The following is a 23,686-nucleotide window of genomic DNA, read 5'->3' as shown; positions in this document are numbered from 1 at the left end:
TCTGAAGGCTGAAGTTTGGCCTCAGCCATGGCAGCTGAAATCAGCAGCCCAGAGCACCCACTGTTCCCAGCCCTAATCCAGAGATGGCACAGAGCTCCCAGTGGGAAAGCCAGGATCCTGTGTGGGCTCAGCCAAGCCTGAGTAAAGAGGACATGAAAAGAACAACCACCTTTGGAACAGTAAATCCCCACATGGCTGTGCCCCTTTTCTCAGATGTATCAGTCCAGGAGGCTCTGAGGAAGAGGGAAGGAGGCTGTGCAGCACATCTGCTGTGTGTAAATCCCTGAGTCCACACTGCACAGCCACACAAGACAAAGCCCTGCAATCCCCATGGGTGACCTCAGCTCCAGCTTTCTTTCCCCTTTTGCTTTGGGCCAAGATTCTCAAGGGAGCCTCGAGGAGTCATGTAACCAAGTTCAATGACTTTGAATTTTCCTATTGACCAGAATAGCATTGGATCATATTACCCATGTCTATTTGTTAATGACGAGTGCTCATTTAGCCATGCTGGTGCTCCATGGCTGGGACGTGTGTGCTGGGCACCATAAATGGCAAGGATGATCCCTCCAAGACATAAACACTGTGGGACACGCAGGAGATTCACTCAACAGCAATTTTCTCCAGAACACACAAAAAACACAGAAGGAAAAGTTTCAAAGTTCATGAAAATTTCCTGCTTCCCTCCCACCAGCCCTCTTGTAGTAAATATAAATCAGCCAGCCATTACTATTGCTGTAACATAGAAAGGGGAGAACTGGCATTTCTATACAAATGCCAATAAAAGCTGCATCTTTTTGGATCATGTCATATCCATATAGTTGTCGTGGTTTGCAAAAGAGAGCATATATAAAACACTGAAAAAGTCCTTTCCTTTTTGTTTTCAGTTAGAAATCCCCCATTATCCTCTTTAAGAGCAAAGCTGTGAACAGCCGCTGTTTTCTCTTCTGATTATCAATTTTACAGCAGACATGGGAATGACCAGATTGCTTTGGTCTGGAGAGAGGCTTCTTGGCAAAATGTATCATGCCAAATGCTGCTGCTGCATGGGAATTCCTCTGCTTTTGGTGGAGGGGAAAAAAAAATAAACAGCTGAGAAACCACCCTATGCCGATGTGGACTTTTCAAACCAGTATTTCAGCACAAGGAGTTTTCAAACAAGTATTTCAGCAAAGGACTTTTCAAACTAAATTTCAGCACGAGTTAACTATTGCACTCAGAGCCCAGTGCACCACTGAATCCATTCCAGGGGCCTGCAGGGAATGGCTGCTTAGCTGTAAAGACATGTATGTGTGAGTCCAAAAAGGTCGCAGTTTAATCCCTGGTGCATCAGCCAAGACAGGAGATATCACAAAGGTATGAAGATATTTGAAGCAGGTTGTTATTTTATTTGGTGGGAACCAAACAGATTATATATAGAAATTTGGACTAATCTCAGAAGGTGACACTGCTGGTGTGCAGAAATGTATCTGGCACTGTTCACTGCTACTTATTTGTCGCTTGGTTTTTTGGTACCTTATAGACATGTAATAAATGTATTACACAATGTAATACATTTTAGATTATTTGCAAAAGCTTCCTACCAATATCACTTCTCAAAGTTATTGAACAAATTTTAAAAAAATAAAAATCTGCTATTTATATGTTTAAGTGATTTCAAAGAAGAACCTCTTAAACCAAAGAAGGCTTGAATTCAGCTGTGTCTGCTTTCCTGGACAAAAAAATTAAGCCAAGGAGGCAAAAGCATTCCTGTTTAATGTAATGCTTCATAATTTTTATTTGATGAAATAGCTGGCAGAGTAAAAGCTGGCTGTCACCTATCCTTAGGGAGATGATTTCATAGTCCACTTACTGATATAAATTGTCAGTATTAAAACTAATCCAAAGGTTTCTGCACTTAGAGAGATTTAAGACCTGGGCAATATAGCCAGGTGCCTCTGATAGCCAGAGATGTAGAAACATGCAGGCAAGCAAGGAAAATGTTGGGCTTTATTTTGAAAACTGATTGGACTAATAGGCTTAAAGTCCTGCAGTTGCAGAAGCACAACCCCTTACTAGGGACACTCTTTTTTTTAAATTCAGGATAACAAAGATGTATTCTGATAAAGCCAATGCCTTATGAACGTAAAACAGTTTAAAAAAAATAGAATTTCTGATTTAAAAAATATAATCAATGTTTAACATGTAATAAAATGATCAATAATCAATGTTTAATATGGAATAAAATGATCACCAACATTTCCTTGGTCAAACTCATCAACAGGGCAGTCCCCAGACTAAATGAGTGTTTTATATTTCTGCCTTTGTTAAAAGATAAATTCTGTACATACAGTTTTCGGAGTTTTTTTACTTTTTTTTTCCCCTAAAAACTCTGACTGAACACAAACAAAGTGTTGTATGAGTAAGCATTGCAAGAAAAAAAATCAATATGTATCATAGTTGACAGTTGCAGACTTAGTTGGTCAAATAGCAATTAATTTATGCAGCTGTCATTTCAGGATATTATGGATATATTCCAAACACAGAGGTTGCTGTCAGGTTTAACCTGATGCAGCAGAACGTGGGACAGAGTACAAATATTTCCCCATTTTATTGTAGTCAGAACCAGCCCCCTCCTGCCAAACTCTGGTTTAAGACACCTAGAACTTTTACCTTAATGAGACACAAAATTTAACTGTGATTCATCTTTGATAAATTAAAACAGGAGATGTAAGTTGCCAACAGAGTTGTTTTAAATTCACACTGGAGTTTCAGAAAAACCTGCCCACTGATAACATTACTGTCTAATTTCTTAAAAGGAAGGCCAAAAATACAGCAATTTGTGTTTAAAAAGCATTTTAATATGCAACTAAGACCAAAAAAACTGCTTTGGACAAGGAGTACTCCAGAAAACTGTCATTTCTGATAATATTTCTGTTTCTACCTTCTTGAACTGACACTTTTGGAATACTTGTTTATCCTCCCTGTACATTCTGATCCACTCAGAAATGCATATTTGATGATTTCCATAGCAAGTGGGGTTTGAGCTTAGATGCAGCTGTGTACCTGGAGGATGCTTCCAGCTGGCCAGATGATTCCTACCTTGCATTTACTTGTTCTCTTTATGTAGTGCTTCACAAATTATAACTCTACTTCACCACTCCAACAGTCCAGTGTTTTATGAGTTACTCATGTGGATTTAAATAGCATGAAAGTAAGATAAAGGATTATCCTTTGAGTTGCTTGGTTTATGCATCTGAAAACTTACCATCACCAAAATATGGTCACCCTGAGGTTAGAAACTAGCTGGTTGCAGCAGCACATCGACAACAGCTTATTACAAAACACTGAATTCTTCCATTTCATGTTGCAAGAAAAATGTGGAGAATAGAGGCAAAATGCAATAGGTTGATAATATTTAAACAAGGACATCTTCACTTCTCTAATGTCATGAGACATTTAAACAGCTTTTGTACTTCCAAATGGAGAAATTACTTCCATGGAAAAAAAAACACCTGAACCCTTTATTTTTGTACGAAACATTCCAGATTACCTATAAAGATTCTTGGGAGAGAAAACAGAAGAGGAAGTACTTTGCCTAATGAAGCCACCTAGGAGTACATTGAGTACATCCTTAGCTGCTTTTATGCACCAAGACATCCTTGAAGTTTTGAACTGCAAGCACTGGAGAAAATACTGTCCCTACTACCAAAGCCATGTGCTTGCAAATTAGGTAACTCTTGGGTTTAAACATGTGGGTGTAACTGACCTTATGAATCCAGATTTAAAGCTGAGTCATTTATCAAACTTTTAGATCTTATTAAAAAAGCTTTATGCATCTTGACAAGTCTTTCCTTTTAGGTAACAGACAAGGCAATATAATCAGACACTTGTACCACTGGAACACAATCATAACCATCTTCCTGAGGATTAGAATTAGAAAATAGGTCACATATTCTCAATTCTTCAGCTCGGAGCTCTGAGAGGACCCTGGTTTTGTTATTCCACCTGTGCAAGGGCAGTGGTCACAGCACCAATCCTGCCAAAGTTCAGGAAGCATTTAGACAATGCTCTTTAGCACATGGTGTGACTCTTGGGGAGTTCTGCACAGATCCAGGAGCTGGACTCAATGATCCTTGTGATTCCCTTCCAAGTCAGAATATTCTGTGATTCTGTGTGGCACAGAAGCAGACACCACCTAAGGCTGACATTCTAAACTAAAACTCATTCTGCTAATTTGGACCCTTCTTAGAACTCTTAAAAATCAGCAGTTACTTCCTTATTTTACAAGGTGGAGACCAAGTGATAATGTGTTTCCATGTCCTCCTTCTGACATGGATATGCCATTTTTTGACATGAGTCAAGGTGTGGGGTGACCTTGGAGACAATAGTTATGTCAGGGACATCTGGAAAACCACCACCACCACCCAAGAGAAAGGACAGCTGTGTCACCATCCAGCAATTACAGTGAAATGACTTATCACTCTGTAACCTCCTCGGAGGAACAGAGCTGTCTGGGTGTGCAGGGTGTGAAGTCTGTGAGACACAGAAATGCTACACACCATCCCTGAAGCCTGACCCAGCACATTGCATGTGAATGGAACTGTGCAAGACCAGAGAAGATACAAAGGATTCTGTGATTACCACTTCAGAGGGGATTTTTCTCTTCCACTTAATGTATTTTAAGGATTTTTTAAGATGCCTTGATCTGTTTCTCAATATCTGCTTACATCTAATCTAGCATGAAATACAATCCAGGCAGCTCTGGCTGCAAGTCTCCCCCTGCAAAGTTTCCAGCATCTTAGTGATGAAGAATGGTGTCAGCTTTGTTTCAGGTTTCACATTTTTTTTCACTGGGATGAATTCTTTGCAGCAAAACTATTTGCTTAGCACTGAGCCAACTGTGAGTGCCAAGGCAGAGCTGCCCTGTGCCATACCCACATTTAGAGGGTCAGATTCCCCTTTGCCTGAAACCAGAGAAGGGCAATTCATCCAGTCTGCATCTCCTTGATCCAGGAGATGATCTCATGCTTCAGGCTGATGTCAGCCTCCAGGCATGCCCAACTGTCCCCCTACCCTGAGTTTTGTAGATCCTGGCTCCTTTCCACGCCTGCCTGCCTCCCTAGCAGGGATTCCTGCAGAAGTGCACAGCTGTAAGGGAGGCTCCACACGCAGGCACTGGGGTCCCTCCAGGCATCCAGATCAGCCCAGAAGCTCTATGGGGGCAATGATGAAGCAAATCCATGCGGGATGCCAAGAAATATATTCTTGGAAGGGCCCTACCCTGACAGCACTGACATCAACTTCCTTAATGGTACCACTGGGCATCCCACCCCAGCTGGTGGCTGGGTGTCTGAGCACCCTGAGCCATCCTTGGGGATGCAGGGCCCCACTGAGGAGCAGGTTTTTGGGATGTCCTGGATTTGCAGTTGGCAGGGCTTGGAGCATGGCAGTGCAGGGAGAGCAGAGTCAGCCTTCTGTCACCCCAGAGCAACTGCAGTGGCATGAGCAAGCCAGGTTTTAACAAGTAAATCTACATAAAAGCTTTCTCAGAGAGTGATTACTTAATATAACAACCAGCTGTCTCTTCAATTCTTGCTGAGGCAGCCAATCTTCTCACCATTATTCACAGAGGAGAAAAAACAGGGAAAAAAAATTTAAAAGCAGCAAGCCTGTTTTGTCTATAGAATAAGCAAAGCACCAGAGAAATTATGATACCTGACAGACAGAGCTGTCAAGTGCTTTTTTTTGTTTTGTTTTTTCATTTCCTAACCATCTATCCATTTCTTGACAGGAAAAAAGAGCTCTTACTGCTGGGGTGCAAAGAGGTAATTAGTCATTAACCCCTTAAAGGTCAATCCCACAGCTTTTTGTACCTCAGCTACACAAGCTAATTACCATCACTTTTATGTTAACACTTATCCACATGGGATCTGAATGTCTCCTCTTTGGTTCAGCTGGCCCTGTACCCTGCTATGTAGCCTTGGACAGAAAAACAATTACCATAGGAGAACGTCAGTGGGCACCAGCAGAGCCTCCAGACTGGGAAAGTGGAGTATGGGACCACCCAGGCCTGCAAGGGCTGTACTTTTTGACCTAAACACAATCATGGCTTGAATAGATGTGTTTGTCCCCCAAAGTCAATCAGGAACATTCATCTGAATTAATTAAATGCCTGAATTTATGTTAGGGCACATTAAACTTCTGCATGGCCAATTTTATTCAGAATTAATGTAGCCTTTGATTCCGAGTTAAATTGCACAGAAGAGTTTAATAAGAAGTAACTAATGGGTTTCAAAACTAAATTTGGATTCATCTTCCTGGAGGCCATCGAGTCAGCTCTGGAGGGCTGGGGCATAACAGAGATAAGAATCTGGGACAGAGAGGTTTTACAAGGAGTTTGTCAATGGGCTGCTGAAAAGTTGCAAAGAGGTACAAATTCTTAATTACCCCTGCAACCTTCATGTAAATCTTGAGATGGGGTGATTCTTCCACATTTGTTATCTTTAACACGAGGAGCAGCACTGCCTCCTGGCATGGAGCAAGGGGCTCCTTTGACCATCATCTGATTTGTGGGAAAGCAGGAGCTCCCACAATTCCACCCACATTAGGAAAACTTTTCATTGCTGTTTTTTGTTTAATTTTGCTTTGGGTATAGCCCTGATCTCCCAGGCTTTGCAGGAGGACACCTTCCCTCCTCTCTCCCTGCTCTTTATCCCAGCAGCAGCTGCTGGCTGTAGGTGCAGGCATATAAAGAATGAGGCAGTGCCTGGGCATGAATCAGTGCCTGAACATCCTGTCTCCTGAGGAAATGGGCATGGAAAGCACTGGCAGAAGTTTAGCTGACCTGCTGAGAGCAGTTCACTCTGTTTAACAGGAAAAATAGCCTCAGACCTCAGTATGGCATGGATTTGATTTGTAATAAGGAATTTAATGATGCCTCTTCCAGAGGATCTAGTGTAGTAAAGAGGTGGGGGAAAAGGTAAGAGATACCTAAATAGCTTAGAAATTATTTTTTAAATCCCTGTTCAGCAGAAACTAGCTAAAGCAGGGTATGATTTGCTAGCTAGACAGTATTGCTTAACAAGACACATGTGCACATTACTGCCATTAAGCAATCAATAAACCTGGGTGCAGGGCTACACACAGTTTATTGTTCCTCCCCTTGCTTTGCTCTGACTCAGCACTGAGTCTATAACAATTGGGCAGGTATTGCCCAGGCAGCAGAGAATTTCTTGTGATAAATAGTGGTGCAGCCAAAAGAAAAAAAAAAACCACAAAAACCAAAACCAACCTTGCAAGCAAATCAAGCATGTTTTTATCTACCTGGCCTATAAGCTTTTTTTTTTTCTCTCTTTAACTAGAACCCCAGACTACTGTTTCTCTGCAGTCCCACTCTTCACACTCTGCGCTCCTTCAAGAACCCGTCTAGCAGAGGATTCCTCTTTCAGCGTGTTCACACCTGCACAATTACCATAAGTGGAAGAAATTTCCTCTATTCTACAGCGAACAATGGAAAGGATTGCATTTCTCTTTCTGCTCAAAACCAGAACACAGTTGCTCTCAGAGCAGGTTATGAAACTCCCCACACACCAGTTCAGAAAGAGGCTGTGTCACACAAAGGTGACTGTGCTGTTGTTCCCCACAGCCAGTTAATGCAGCTGTGACAGTCCAGTTCCAGAGATCCCATTTTCTTCCTCAAATACATTCTAAGCATGTTTTCCACGTGTCTTAATTGAAGATAAAAAGAAAACTCCCCTCTTGATGTGGTACCAAACACAGTGGGATTCTCATCCTTTTCTGAAATATCCAAGCAAGGGGAGCTCGGCCTCCTCACCAATTTCACTGAACTAATTACTGTCTGAAATTAGGCACATGCTTAAATGCTTTGTCAGGCCCAGGCTCCTGGATTAACTGCAGACTCAGTCTCTCCCAGCACATCACTCGACAGTGAGCTCCTTCCCACTCCGTCCCCACCCATCCGAGTCTTTGGGGAATGTTGCCATGGATTTCCACAGGACACAAGAGTCCATATTGGAAGAACCCTGTTAAGGTTGCTAGGCGTAAATATTGACTTAACGGCTCTTCCGCCTTTTTTCTTTTTTAGGAACAGATTTGTTGGCCGTGGCTGGAAAAATAGAATTATGGAGTATGCATGATTCACTCTGGCACTCACACAAACATGCAGATCAGTTGGCTGGCAGCTCGGCTCCTCTGTTCACAGAACATCGCTCCCAAAATGTGTCATTTTGTTTTGGCAGCCGCAGCGTCCAAGCCCACAGACAGAGAGATAAAATCTCCTACCTTCCATGTACCTCACATGGGAGTCACTGACCTTATGCTGCACAGAATATTGGATCTTTTTTAGTCCAGACACACAGAAGGACTGACAGAAGTTTTGGTTTCACACTAAGAGCCTGGTCCAGAAACGTCCCCTCTCACACCCTCTCAACACAAGAGAGGACAGGAAAGCAACTGCAGGTTAAACTGTTTATTAAAAAGTCTTTTCAATAAGGGCTGTTTCACAGCCAATAAATATTGATATAGACAATAATTCTTGTGACAAAAAGAAAGTAGCAGAGGTGAGAGGAGACCCAAAGCTTTTGGTCACTGGATTCATGTTTTCATCACCATCCATGCTCAGACTTTTAATCCTGACTGCATAAAATGCTCCTCTAAACATTACTTCAACACACAGCATCAATCAAACCCTCCACCATATTGATTCTGCCAGATCTGAATGATTTGGCAGGACTGGCAGGGGAATGAACCTTCACCAGAGATGCTTGAGGGTACAAGGTATGTGGAACACTGTGGGCATTGATCCTGGACATGCCAGCACAATCTCTGACAGTTCCTAAACACCACATACAGGGGCATGAGAGCTCACCTGAGAGCAGCCAGACACTGCAGGGAGCACATTCAGGATTGCCTACCAGACCTCAATTTGATATAGACCTGGAAATCAAGAAGAGTTGTTGCATTTCACAACATTTGGTAGAGGACTGCCAGAAGGCACAGAGCTTGTGAGGAGGAAAACAAAACTCTAATGATTGAAGATAGGAGGAGAAAGTCCAGTGTAAAACAAGAAGAGATCCTTCTCTGAAGGATCTCAAGGAGTTTGTCTGCATTTTAGCAAGGCAGGATATCTTTGGGACTTTTATCCCACTCTCAAAAGACACAACACATAACCAGACAGGGAGACTAGGACCAACACCTGTGCACATTTCTATTTGCTTTGCATCCACATGTGCATATTTCTATTTGCTTTGCATCCCTCTTCTGCGTCTCCACACCTTCCTCTCAGGGAACAGAGACAACTGCTCCTGCCAGGCGTCCTCTGTGCCCATCCTCCAGAAGAGGCAGCTCAGTGCATGGTACATTTAAAGCTGTGGCATCTCACAGCTCTGCAGGGAAGCCCAGGGCTCTGGGGTCCCACCCATTCATTAGACAACACAAGAACTAGCCATTCCCACTCAGTGTTAAGCTACAAGGAACAAAAGCAAGGACACTTAGATGGAGCTTAGCAACAGCTGCTCAGGATCCATTCAACCGCTCTCAAATCTATTTTTACTGACAGCTTTTGAAGCAGAGAATTCATTAAACAGAGGAACAGGTTGATATCCGTTCTCCTCAACTGTAGGCAGAATTTAGTTTGTTATTTTCTAATTGTTTCCTTGGTGGCACATACAAATTCAATACTGCATCTGCAAGCAAAGATGTCTATTTTCAGAATAAAGACAATGACAGGCAAAGTTTGTATTAGCAACAGCTAAGTAGAAGACACCGGGAGATAAAAAAGGGACATTCTCTTTTAAGGTCCTAACATGCATAGGACAAGAGATTGAGTAGATCTAATTGCATGAAATTAAGGAATTTTCTGCCCACTCATTCTTCTGTCCTTGCAGCTGGAATAGCACAGCCTGGGTGCTGCCTCCTGGTTTCTCAGGAAGTTGTTTGCAGGGAACAGAAACGCTTCACAATGCAGAAGCAAGAAATAACCTGAATGATTTCTCTGCTCTACCAGCTCAGGATCAAGGCTGATGCAAGTCAGTTCTTACTGCACGTGGATATTCCCCTCTTACACCCCACCTGAGCACCATGGACAAACCCATCAACACAAAGACTTTCAAGCTGTGGTTACTGGCCATTATTGGCTGGTTACAGAGATGGCAATGACTGAGCTTTATGCCAGGTTCTCAATAACACTGCACAGCAAGTCAGCATGCTGCTTTTGTCACTGGGTTTACCTTGTACTAACCCAAGGTGGGCTCAGCAATAGGAAGACACTGCTACAAATATTTGTAGCTGTTTGGAGCCCATTTATATCTCTCCACTAAAAAGGATCCCCTCTGCCTGCTGAGATGTCTGAATTTGCCCTTGAGCCAGTTCCTTTAACTTAAGCTGGCTGAGCTCTTCATCCAGTTAGTTTTTAGGATTATTTTATCATGTGGTGCCCAGATGATCAGCCATCAGCTCTGACATGAACAAGCAATGGGGAAAGAAGTCCCACTTGGGACAGAAGTGCAACAGGAATAAGAGTGTCCCAGTCCAGTGCAGAGTAGTTCTGTATAACTGCTACCTTTAACTCAATGAGAAGAGAAGGTACTTTTAGAAGTTTAAAACACACTAATCCAAAAGTAACCAATCCTAAAGTAATCAATCTCTTTCTATTTCCCAGAATGAAAGTCAATGGTGATAAGTTCAGATCCAAATGTCTCAAGTCTGGTGAGATGAAGCCCACCTTCAGGGCATAAGATGAGGAAGAGGTAAGGATCAAGCCTCTAAAAACTACAATGAATTAATAGCAATTGTAAAATTCCTTTTCCTTACCCATATATTCCAGCCAAAGTAAGGGAAATAACCACATCTCCCTTCCAGAAGTACAGAGTACCACTCATCTGCATGGCACAAGTTAACATCATCTCCTATGACAATCCATGGCATGTCATCATTTTAGAGCAATTAGTAAACAGACTGTTTTAAGCATTTAAAAATTATAACCCTGCTCCTGCTCTCCTCAATCCTGTGACACAACTGCTGACATTCTCAGTGGATAAAGTCTCTTTATGGCATCATAGACTTACTCTAGCCTCACACCTTTCCAATTTTGCAGTTATCTGGCTGCATTAATATGAAAGAAGAGCATTTCTCAAAACATTTTCAGCACCATTTAAATTTGCATTATCTTGTCTGCCTGTGATGGGCTGAACAACTTTTCAGCCACATTTGTCAATCACTGTTCCTCAAATGCAGGAGTCTAACTGAAGCAAAGGGGCAGAAATGAAGGTCTGGTACTCACTTTCTCAGCACTGCAATTTCATTCTCTATGCTGCTCTCTTTTCCCTTCAGTGCCTTCTTGGGAATGCATTTGACTGCAAAGAGTTTCCCACTCGCTCTCTCTTCAGCCAAAACAACTTCGGAGAAGGCACCCCTGAAAGGAGAGAAGAAAAGCCCTGGTTTAAAGTGGTGGTTTTTATTTGAAACCTGTTATCTGAAACACAACCATTGAATATAGTTCTTCTGGTGGCCTTTGGAAGCTGCTCTTGTTAAACACAGAAATGGCATTACAAACATCTTTCTTTGCCTTTACAAACATATGGAGACATTCACACTCAGGCAGTACATTAAAGGCTTACCAAACACAACCATTTTAATAAAGAACCATAATCCAGCAGAGATATGAGCAAAGCTTGAAAATGAGAAGGTGCCATTTCTGTACACAGGGGCATGGGCCATAGCCTGGCTGCTGACTTGGTGGATGATGTACTTTTCCCCCTCCTGAGATCTTTGGAGGTTTAACTCACAAAGCAGCCCAGTGTCCCCAGGACTAAGTGACACACCATTTCCAGGAGTGCTCCTGGTTCCTCAGTCACCACAAGAGGTCAGGGCCCCCACTCTGGCCCTCCCTGGGCTGCCCAGGGCTTCTCCTCACCATTGGATCAACCCCGGCTCAGACTGCATCAGAATTTCTCTATGCACACAAAGTTATTCTACAGCACAAACTGATGTGTGTAACCACTAAAGCCAAAGAATTGGATTAAATCACAAGTCTAAACACTGGCCTTAGTAGCAGCCTCCCTATGGTTACCCCAAGAGGGTTACACAAATAAAGAAACATCATCACAGCAGCCAATTGCCAAGAATGGGCAGTGCCTCTCCTTCATTGGGTTATTTCATAACAGTGTATTATTTCTTGCACTGTCAGTGCTTCCTCCCAAGCCTCTGGCCCTAACCAAGAAGAGGCCAGGAAAACGTCACAGTCAGTGCTGTACATTCATTTTTTTTCAGTTCCCAGATTTTTTGAGCATTTGAGCATCCTTCAGACTCTGCTACTCTGGACAGACTTTGCAGGGGTACATTAGGACCATCCTTATATTCTGGAACTTGTTACTGGTTTAGCAGCAAGGTGCTGGACCAGAGAGAGCATTTGACCTGATGAGGAACAGCAAATAATTTTTCCTACTCACCAAAACCTCCTCCTGCAACACCCACTTTGTCCAAGAGAGATCAGATTCAAGAGCTTTTCTAACCCAATGACAGCTGAAGGACCAGGTTGAGCAACCTGGTCTAGCAGGAGTCCCCTGCCCATGGCAGAGGGCTGGAACTATATGATCCTTACAGTTCCTGCCAACCCAAACCATTCCTTGAGTCTATGAAGGTTTGCATTCTATTTATGAGAAATAAAACCAGTCTTCCCTTTATTACTTCCCCTCATTAGCAGATTATTCTGCTCTCCTGCACAGCTCACACTGATAAATGCTCAGGAGGGTGCTGAGCAAAGCCAACCATGCTCCAGCCTGCTCTTAAAAGGTTTATGTTTGGTCACAGCCTCATCTGGCTACCACCAACTTTCTCTGGCTTTCATTCTCCACAACTGCTGCTTATCTAGATGTTTTGTGGATAAACAAAAGAATTTCCTTTCCTGGACAGGCTCCTCCTTTTTAAGTCATGCACTTGGATGACACAACCTGAATGATTTCTCTGCTCTGCCAGCTCAGGATCAAGCTGGCTGCTGTGACCTCACCAAGAGCTCCTGAGTTGCAAAACAGCCACATGAATCATGAAGTGGATAAGCAAGAGGAAGAGGCTGCTGCTCTGGACACAAAGTACCTGTTTACCCAGAAATGCTTTTGTAGGCAGCAGATAGGGAAATTGTGGTAGTGAAATTGAGGAAAAAAGACTTTTGTATGCTGTTATACAGTTGATGTTTGACAGTTTGTCCACATGGGGCAGTGATCCTCTGAACCAAGAAATGTTTTGCCTCATTTTTACTAGAAAGAACAGACTATGGCTACATTTATGCCACTTGGAGTAGCAGAATGATTCCCTCTTTTCTGCTTTGTGTATAATCCACCACAGCATGTCAGAGCATCACAGGCTCCAATTTAGGGTCCTCACAACTGATCCAAATGGTTTGCACAAATAAGCCACCCAGAGTGTTTTTAATTGTGTTATTTCCTTTCCTGTTATCGACAGCTCTAGCCATTCAATTCACCAAATAAGGTTTGCATCCTGACCCTCCTGCTTGGGACAGCCAGACCAGAGCTGCAATAAAACCCTTTTGCTGGAAAGCCCTGAGACCTCTGGGTGCTTACCAGCTTTGGTTGCAGACCAGAGCACTCAGAAACTCACAGGGCTGCTCCCAGCTGCATTTCATGAACTCCTTAAGTCCTGTCTGCTTAAGCTTTCACCACAGCACTTCACTCCAGCTCTGTCTTGAACAGGCTCCTTGCCTTCAGTTAAATGGTGTTAGAAGCTGCAATATTCCCACCAGTCCTTCACTGATCACACAGCTCTCCCAGTGTTATGATATTGTAGAAATACAGAGAGCTGCCATCCCAATCTACATTTCATTGCTGATCTCAGACAACAAAACAGAGGAAATCCCTTTATTTCCCCTCTACACAGTACAGTTAACTTGGTGAAGCACCTCTTTTTCAGCTGGCTCCATCATTTCACTGGATTTCTTCCTCCACTTATCAGGAGAGACATGGTTTCCCTGGTTGGAAAGAGCCTCTGTGAATTTAAATGAAATTTTTTTGTGGAGCTCTGCAATACTCAAGAAACCCAATTCCCTATCTCCTTAACAACCTTTCTCATTATAGCATGAAATAACCTGAAGCTCAGCTAAAGTGTTTGGTCCCATGTCAGCCCTGGGCACAGACAGGGTGCTTTTCTACATTGATTTTTATAGGAGGCCGTGGCATGGAATTGCTAATGCTGGGAAGAGTTCCTGGGCAATGGGAGGGGGACAGCTGGGGTGGATCTGCTGGGAAGGCAGGAGGGAGATGTGAGGAGACAGAGGAGAGGCAGTCTGCATTCTTCTGTGCACTACAAATGCTCCTGTGTTCACAGAGCAAGGGATGGGGGCAAAGCAAGGAGTCAGTGCACAAAAGAAAGAGAAGTGAAGTGCTGGAAGGAAAGAGAAGGAAGGGAACAGATGCAGAGAGGGATCAGAGTGTTAAAGAGAGACTCAGCAATAGAGGGCAAGAAGAAAGAAAGGGTGGAGGGAGCACCAGCCAGAGAGAGGCAGCAAAGATACTCCTGGAGTCTGCTGGAGTCAGGGAAGAGTCAAAACACTGAATAGATGGGCAGACAATTATCACAGTTTCAAGCATGCAGCTGAATTCATCCACCCTTAATGACACAGTCCAGCCTCCTCTAAACCCCTCTTGACTCAGGCATGAACAGGTAAATATCAGAGAGAGAGTCAGAAAGACAAGGCTGCTCATTTTCTTGCTAACAGCAATATATCCTACAGCAAATCCCCACCTCCTCCAAAAAGCTGCCCAGAACTACCAGCTCAGCAGGCTTGCTAAAGACTTTTTCTCCCCAAAAGGAATTAAAATAGTTATATTAATGAAAATGCCTTTAAAATCGTTATATTAATGAAAAAGCAATTAATTTCTAAGAATTAATTACAATCCTTTATTGAGACTTAAAATGTAATTGTATGCAAAGTTTTAGAAAGAAGTTTGGAGTAGGAAAATGCATTTCACACCATCAACATGACAGGACTTTTATGAAAAGATCATGGCTTCCACTAAACATCATCAAGCAGCGTTGTATGATAAAATGAAAAAACCAAATATCCCACTGTGATATAGATTTTTTAAGAATTGGGATAAGAGGTTAACTGGTTAAAAATTATGATTGTAAATGTGTCTGCAATGGTTGGGATGCACCATTCCCTTCAGTTGGGAAGGAGATAAATGCAACCTTTCCAACATGCCCAGGGACAAAGTCTTCACCTCTCTGAAGAGGAGCTTCCAAATCCTTCAAGAATTTTCCCTGTCCTGCCTGCAGATGATAGCAAACAAGCAAAAAAATTATCATGGCTTTGAGGAAGTAGGACAGTGGTGGAAATGGGTAAGCAAGAAACTTCTGCAAAATGAAACCATTTTTAGCTGCCAAAATCCGTGTGCGGCAACAACCTATTTTTGAAAGTTCTGACCATATTATCATTTACCCTGGAGGAACTGCTCTTTTCAAACTTCTAATTAAGGCATGGAATAATTCTATGATTTAGATCACTTCCATATGAATTAGGAACAAAGAAAGGGAAAAAAAAAAGATGTGAAAGGACTTGATAAGTGACATTGAGATAATGGCAAATTCTAGAGGGTGCTTAAGATGTTTTGACTCCTCACCCCTTTGCAAACACCTGGACTGTGCATTATCCTATGAGATGCCAATTTTTTAAAGTTTTGATTCATTTAAATTATTTCTCATGCATTATTTTTCTTTTATATAGGTTTAAAGATTATAATTTCAAGATTAACATTGAAATATGAACATTATTTATACCCAAACAGACTGGATTTTCTATGAGAAAGCAGTGGCTGCAAGGCTAGACTATCCTGCAAGATCAAAGCAAAATAAACAAGATTTTCCTTCTTCTGTTGGAACTATAACTTATTATGAACACTTAATTTCTGAAATTCAATGAACAGCATATACTGTGACAGCAAATCTGTTCTCATTCAACAAAAAAATTGCTGTGACAAAAATACTGACAAAATGAAGACAAAGCTGATAGAGGGATAGAACTTAATTTTTTCCATTCAACCTCAATGCTGAGCAGTTTTCCACTGCATTAGCAGGTGCTCTGTCACACTAAGTCAACAGACATAGCCAGGAAACAGATTTCACATCTTCAGGCTGCATATAGCTAATGTTCTTAATTATTATGCAATTGGCTTCCCATGTGTACTTTGCCTTGGCCAAACCAGGGGGAAAAAAACTGAACACTCAACATCTGAAAAATAGACTGTCCATCCACCCTGAGACAGAAAGACTGCTGAATCAAAGGGAGACAAATCAAGCTAAAGGTCATTTTTGTAGTGTGGCTTTGGCAACCACACTCAAATTCTGCTCCTTGGCTCTCCAAAGAAAGGTGACTTTGGACAGCACCACAAACAGAGGGGAAAAAAGTCTTTGTTAGCATTTTCACAGCTTCTTCCATGGGCCTCAAGGAGTTAACTGCAGGATGAGCTGAAGCTCTGTGTAACACATCGGGGGGTTCTGGTCCTGCAGATCTCTTTTCTACTACGCCATTTTTCTGCACAACTCATAGTCTCTCTTTTGGCATTTTTTTAAAAATTTTCTATTAAGTTGTTTTTATAAACATCTCACTCTCCTCACACATCATCCAGGTGCATCCCAACACAAACCCAACTAAAGCTTGTTCTCTCTTTTGTTGTTTTTTTTTTTTTTTATTTTCTACTCAGTTTTTGTAAACACCTCCTCACTCTCCTCACACATCATCCAGGTGCATCCCAACACAAACCCAACTAAAGCTGGAAATCAAGATTTTCATTCCAAAGTCATGTCCATCAGTGTTCTGACAGCTGCATGAAAATGAATTTACAATTTAACTTCCAATAGTTTGGTGATGTCTGAATGCAAAGTTAACAACACAGAAGTGCGGAGAGAATTTTTAGCCAGCCAAGAGGAAAGGAGAAGAACTTTGGGTCTGTGCTACATATGGTACAGAAACCAAATTCTCTACATATTCCCAAGAACTGAATATAAATTCATGCAAAAAGCTGACTAATCTGGTGGCAGCCATCTATGCTTTAGAGCACAAATACTTTTTTTAGCTATTTTCATTCATCAAACACACAGTTCCAACCCTGCAGCCCCTTCTATGGCAATGCTTCCTCTGCCTGGGCAAGAGCACAACAACTGGGATCACTGTATTAACACCGGTATTTTTAGCCTCCCTACTCATTTAATTTCCACTAAGCCTCCCAGCCACAACTGGAAATGCTGTTTCCTACCTTGGGGCCCCACGAGTGCCTGCTCTAACACCAGACATGGCCCTGCCCTGGGCTGTGTCTGACCCCAGCTCCCCTCTCCAGGGCTGATCCCTCAGTGATGATCCCATGGAGGTGCCTGATGCTGCAGGCTGGGGCTGCTCTTAACCCACCACAGATGATGAGCAGCACTTCCCACTGTGCCAAAATGCTGCTGCTATATCCTGATGGACACTCCAACAATGGCAAGGGGCACTGATACTCTTTGCTGTGTGTTGCTGCAGAACAGAAGCTCCTTTCTGGAGCACTCACACCTTTCCCTGTGCCCATTCCCCACTGCCCATGCCCATTCCCCATTGCCCATTCCCTTTCTGGAGCACTCACACCTTTCCCTGTGCCCTGAGCCATTGTCCCATGCCCATTCCTCATTGCCCATTCCCTTTCTGGAGCACTGGCACCTTTCCCTGTGCCCTGAGCCACTGTCCCATGCCCATTCCCTCAGCATTTTGTCTTGTCCAAGGTATCCTAAAGCCACTGTGGGCTTGCAATGAGCAGCCACAGCGTGAAAGGACTCTGGAGTCACCATGCCCAGGGTTGGGCAGCACATCCCCAACTCCAGACTTTTCTTTCCAGCCATTCTGCTGCTTCCCCTTTAGCAAAAGTTTTGGGAGGAAGTAACCCCATAAATACCCAGATCTCTGCTGGGGCTCATAGCCATGACCATCACAGAGCCACCCAACAATATCACACTCCAGGCAGAGCTTCTTTGTTCACCTCCTTTTAAACCAGTTGGGTTTCCACTTACCATTTCAGTCTGCAACAGAATGAGCAGCACAAAGCTTTGATCTTCTGCAGCCACCAGAGTTTTCCTATTTGTTTGGATTTAACTTCTGCTTTTTTTGTGGGTACTATTATCTACAGTTACAACAGCTTAGTGTTTTGACAGTTTTTGTCACCAGAGTCAGCTGCAAGAATTTTAATGCCCATTTGAGGCTTATAATTTCTTCTAGTATAGCTGCTCAATATTTAATAATCTCAGGGAAAGAAGAAAACGAGCCCACCCACTAAAAGAACTAGGATTAAGATTGAAAATCCATGTCGGCTACTTAAAGGAAAGCTACTTAAAGGAAAGAGACTTCTATGAAGTCAGAAAACACAGATTTAAAGTTGCACATCATAAAGCATGAATTTATGACAGTATAGTCAGGGTGGTTTCCCTCACAACCCTGGACCCCCTTCACCAGAAGGCAACAAATCCCTTAGAGGGAAACAACGATTTTCACTCCAGGAAAACATCCCTGGAAATGATGTGAACCATCCTGCAGCTGGGATTAATTCTTTACTCCAGGATGAATTCCAAGGTCACAGCAGGGCATGGCACACACCACCAGCACCTCTTGTCACTCCAGTTCCCACAGCAGCAGGGTGAAGGCACCAAAACACACAACCAAGGACACTTCCAGTCTAGAAAAGCCACCAGGTGCAGAGCAGAATGAGGGATGCAGGCTTCAGTGCCAAAAGATTTGGGTTCAAAGATGAATGAACCACACGAGGCACAGAAATTAAGCCAAAAGGGAAAGTTTCTGAAGAACCTCCTCCCTTTCTAAGATGAACTAATTTGTTTGAGCTGCCTGGTGTATGCTAATTTAATAGGATGCCATGCAGTCTGTTCTGAGACAGTGATGCATGGATGCTAAAAATGGAAACTGGCCCAGCTCAGATCCCCAGTCTTGTTTGTTATTACAGTCATTTTCTTTCCTGAACTGTTTGCTCCTTTCTGATTAATCCTGACCCCTATTAGAAAGGGAAGTATTGTCTTTAAAGGCCTATTACACTTACATTACATCTTCTGTGGCAGTCACAGTAAAGCTATCAAGAAAAACATACAGTTCTCTGTACTGAGATCTTCCTTCCATTATACTCTTCACAAATGAGCTGTTAAGCAGGTTTTTTTTTTCTCCCACTGATGATCACTTTCCTTCCAAAGTGAATATTTAAGTACCCTTTTTTCCACTTTCATCTTATGAGTCAAAAGGAGATCATTGTCTCCCAGGATTTATCTGATGGCAGCATTCTCACAAGAAAATAGCCTTTTTTCTTCTAGGAATGACCTCAAACCTTTCTAGAGGCATAAGTGATCTCCATAATTTTTTTTTCAAAGCATTTCCCTATTATAACACTGACATATGCAGGGTCTATTATTTCTGGAGATTTTATCTGGCCATATTAAGTAGATTACCCCAGTTTCAAAGAGCCTGGTTCTTCTTCTTTCTCCACTTGGAAACTCAAGAAAAGATCTGTCCCACTGCGGCATTCTCCAAGAGGCTGAATCAATTACAGAACAAATAGATGATATTGTAGCAAAGCAAAGCAAACCAGACACTGTAGTTTTGCTTCCAACAATTCCTACATTCCTTCTACAGAGGTCTGCAGTGAAGGTGGAACTATCCGCTGCCTAAAGATCAAATAATTTTGCAGCTGTGACTAATCCATGGGAAACTCCCATTTAGCCAAGAGTTTCACCTAAAGGTGTCTGGAACTTCACAAATCCAAGATACAAAAGTCTGCACAGCACCTCATTTATCCAAGTGGCGTTTCTTTCTCTACAAAATAAAGCCACAGTGTCAGTTCTGGTAGCCTTCCCCAGTGATCAGAGGCAAAGGACTGTATCACTTGAGCTGTGATTTCCAAACACCAACCCTGCCTTTCATGAACTGCACTGCCCATTCCCAGGTGAGGGCCTTGAGGAACAGGAGCTCCATGGACTGATGTGGCACCTGGGGACATGGTTTGCTGGTGAAGATGGCAGTGTTGACAGCTGGACTCAGTGGTCTTGGAGGTCTTTTCCAACTTTAACAACTCTGTGATCCTTATTTAATTTAATTACTTAAAAGCTGGGAGCTCTGCATCATCTAAAAGTGTATATTCCTATTGTACTTTGAAAAGCATCTCAGCAGATGCTTACATCCTAATCAAAATTAACAACAGCACACTGTGTGTCTGTGAGCCAAAAACCAGCAGTTCACTTGCTGCACGACTTTGGTCACAGAGATCACCTGAGATTAGTGCAGATGATCACAGCATGGTTCTAAGGGCAAATTTAGATTAGATAACTGCACCATGAAACCTGTGCACATCTCTGCAATCCTCCAGATCCAATGCAGAGCCCCAGCCAGGAAGCACCTCCATGAATGTGATGAGCAGCCACTGAAAGAGGAGGCCCCAGGGTTCAGAGCTGTCACAAGCACAGCTGAACAGCTCCCATTGTCCACGAGCACTTCTGTGGGACTCTAACTGGCCTGTTCTCATACTGCTGCCTCAGCCAGTCCTGCACATTTTAAATATCTGGGCTAAAAATGATGTGCATTTTGTATCCTTGCCCATTCCAAGTGCAGATTAGAATTTAAAAAAAAAAAAGAAAAAAGAAAGAAGAGAGACAGAGACAGAGAGAGAGAGAAAGACAATTGAGTATGGTGGAATACAAATAAATTGTTTTACAGCTCAGAGCTTAGCTCTGGTAGGAAAAGGCACTGCAGGATATTCAGAACCCCATCTGCAGCTTTACTCCCAATGGCCATCTCTCATAACACCAGGAAGAATATTTGCTTTTCTACTCCCCAGCCTCTTCACTCATGTATGCACATGTGGCTTCATGCCTGAGCTGAGGTACATTAAGAAACTCAACAAACTGGTTTGCCTAGCAACTGGCAAGCTTGAAAATAAACACTCTGGCAAAGATTATTTCGGTCTAACTGTACACAAAGTTACCAGGGCCTTTGCAACTCACAGACACTTCTGCAAAAGAATTGCCACACACTTTCCACATGTGCCACCCTTGGTCATTCTCATGAAACTCAGTGTAAAAAGGGCGTTTCTTTCAGCTTCTGCTGATGAGGAATTTCTCCGTGGCTCTGTTTTCATGCTGCTGTGTTGAGACTACTGAGATGATTTTCCAAATAGATTCAGCACCAGCACACCTTTCCTCCCATAAAGTCATTGTCACAATCCTCACACTGCTCTGAAGGCATGGATTTTGATGTCATGGAGTTATACAGGGATTGGCAAAAATGAAACTGCCCAGGGAGCTGTGAGGAACCAGAAGCTGTACCAGCTTCCATGCAAATCCACCCCAGCCTAACCACTGTGAAACACAGATTCAGATGAAGCAGGGAGCCGAGTGATCCTCTGAGCTCATCCCATGCTTTTAACAGCAGAGAAGGGCAGTGACCCCCGCAGCAATCCCATCCCCTGAGGATGGGAGCCATCCCTGCCTTCTGCTGCCTTTCCCAGGTGATGCTAGAATACAGGGAATGAGGAAATGAGCCCTTTCAGCATGGCAGAGCTGCATGAGAGCAGCTGAGCAGGACAGAGAATCACAACGGAGAAAAGGTGCTGGTGTTTCCTGCATTTCATCTGAAAGGAGGAGAGACCTCCCCACCCAAAGAGGCCAGTCTGGTCTGGTCTGGTCTGGTCTGGTCCATGGAAGCAACATGTTGAGATGGTCCATGAAGACATCAGCAGTGAGACAGACACTGATATCTCTCCATATTTTTCATAAAGTCTTCAGATTCCTGCTTCAATAGCAACTGGTTTAGGCCTAATAGAGAACAATCCCAATGTATTTGCCAAATTTGCTGTTAAGGAGAAAGACACTGAAGTCCTACAGATTTCCCAGGGCAAGCTGCTGCTCCTAAGCTTCACCTGACTCAACAGAGCCATGGCAGACTGGGACTGCCCACAGCTCCAGCACACTGAAAAATACAAGCAGAGCCAGGCCACTCATCCCTCAGCCCTGCCCTGCCATCCTCCAGTGCACAACAGCACAGGGGGAACCATCTCAGCACAGGAGGAACCAGCACAGGGGGAACCATCTCAGTGCCTCAGCCAGCTCACAAACACCAGCCAAAGCCAACTGCTGCATAGGCATGTCCTTCTGTGTTGGAAAACTTCAGCAGAAACCATCTGACAGCAAGGCTGATTCCCTTTACCTGGAATGTAACCACAGCACATTATGGCCCCTAACACAATGGTGAGTTTCCTAGGAGATGACTGCCACGCGCCCTGACTGTTTTTAAAAATGAAGTTTCTCAGAACTGATTTCCATCTCAGGTTGACATGCTACACACACACATTGACAATGACACCTCTGTGCTTCCCATCCTTCATGTGGGTCCAGATAACCCAGCCCAGACCTTGGACAGCAGAGATGAGAGGCACCATAAAATGGCCCAAGAGCTGATGAGGGGAACACAACTCTTCAAACCTGACAGCAGTAATTTCTGTGTTTCTTTGGAAGCTGTTGCATAATTTCATGGACAGAAAGGAAACAGAATATTTTCCTCCCAGGTGACCTGCACTCCAGAAGTTTAAAGAACCCCAAAACTATTGCAGGAGAACACTGGCAGAGTAAGAAGGAATGAGTAGGATTGCAGGAATATTTCTCCTAATGCACTGGAAAAGTTACTTGAAAGCCAGTTCCCAAAAAGACTGCAAACAACAGGCCACTGGCATCAGGCTGAGGAGCCAAGCTCTGCGTGGTCCAGCTGGCAAAAGCTGCCACAGGTTGTGTGGGCTACAAAGGTGTTCTGGTTGATACACCAGCCCACTGAAGAAATGGGCTGCAGAGTATTCAAAACAGGTTAAAAGTTGATTAAAGAAAAAAAATCTGAAAATATTCCAGAAATTTGGCTTCCCAGGGAGCTTCTGTTTGTTGTCATTGAAAGGGCTTGAAGGGGAGGATGGGCTGGACACTTGATGCTGACAGCAAGGGCACAAGTTGATCTAGTTGATCTCTGGAATTTAGGAATAAATCGAGACAGCATCTCTGCCCACCATGATAATATGGGGAGGTTCACCATGAAAAAATAACCTCTGAGTCCATTAAAAAATATAGAAAAATAACTTTTGAGCCCATGACCAGTCAAAATGATGTATGTGAAATTGTTGGAATAGCAGAAAAAACATGGTACTTCCTTGGGGAAAAGTTTTGCTTTCTTCCAGGGGTAGGAATTTAATTTTAACAAAGAGCTTAAGAAATGGAGCTCATGTAGCACAAGACTTCCTCCCACCCTGTTTATCCACCAGCCTCCAGCAGTCAGAGATCCAGGAAAGGGATCTCTGCTCAGGTGACAATTGCACTGACCCACCATGTCTCAGCTACCCGTCCTGTACCAATCTCTGTAATTAATTTTCTCCAACCCATTTCCACTTTAAATTTCAGTCTCCTGCAGAATTAAGCACAATGAAGTACAAATTATATGAGAAAGCATTCTTCTTTGTTCATTCTAAATTTGATGCTTGATAATTTCATTCCATAACTCTCCAGTGAAAGACATGTTAAATATGTTAAGTAACCAGCTGCTTTCCCATGTCACATAATGGATTTTAATCACAAATATACTGAGTGGTTTTTAAACTGTGACTAGAGGTAGAAACAATTAGCAAAAGGA

General features: G+C 43.0%; 1 protein-coding gene across 3 annotated transcripts in view; it reads right to left on the bottom strand.

Annotated features, from left to right (window-relative positions):
• Positions 1 to 23,686, bottom strand: part of CAMK1D (calcium/calmodulin dependent protein kinase ID) — a 211,935-nt gene that overhangs the window by 107,998 nt on the left and 80,251 nt on the right. For all 3 annotated transcript variants that reach the window (XM_039730902.1, XM_039730903.1, XM_039730901.1), the window contains exon 2: positions 11,279 to 11,410. In XM_039730902.1, the coding sequence (XP_039586836.1) occupies positions 11,279 to 11,410 (132 nt within the window). The remainder of the gene's footprint in view (positions 1 to 11,278; positions 11,411 to 23,686) is intronic.

This window comes from Passer montanus, unplaced genomic scaffold, assembly GCF_014805655.1.
Source record: "Passer montanus isolate IOZ18808 unplaced genomic scaffold, ASM1480565v1 scaffold74, whole genome shotgun sequence".
Lineage (NCBI taxonomy): Eukaryota > Metazoa > Chordata > Aves > Passeriformes > Passeridae > Passer > Passer montanus.
This window is presented reverse-complemented; position numbering and strand designations above follow the sequence as displayed.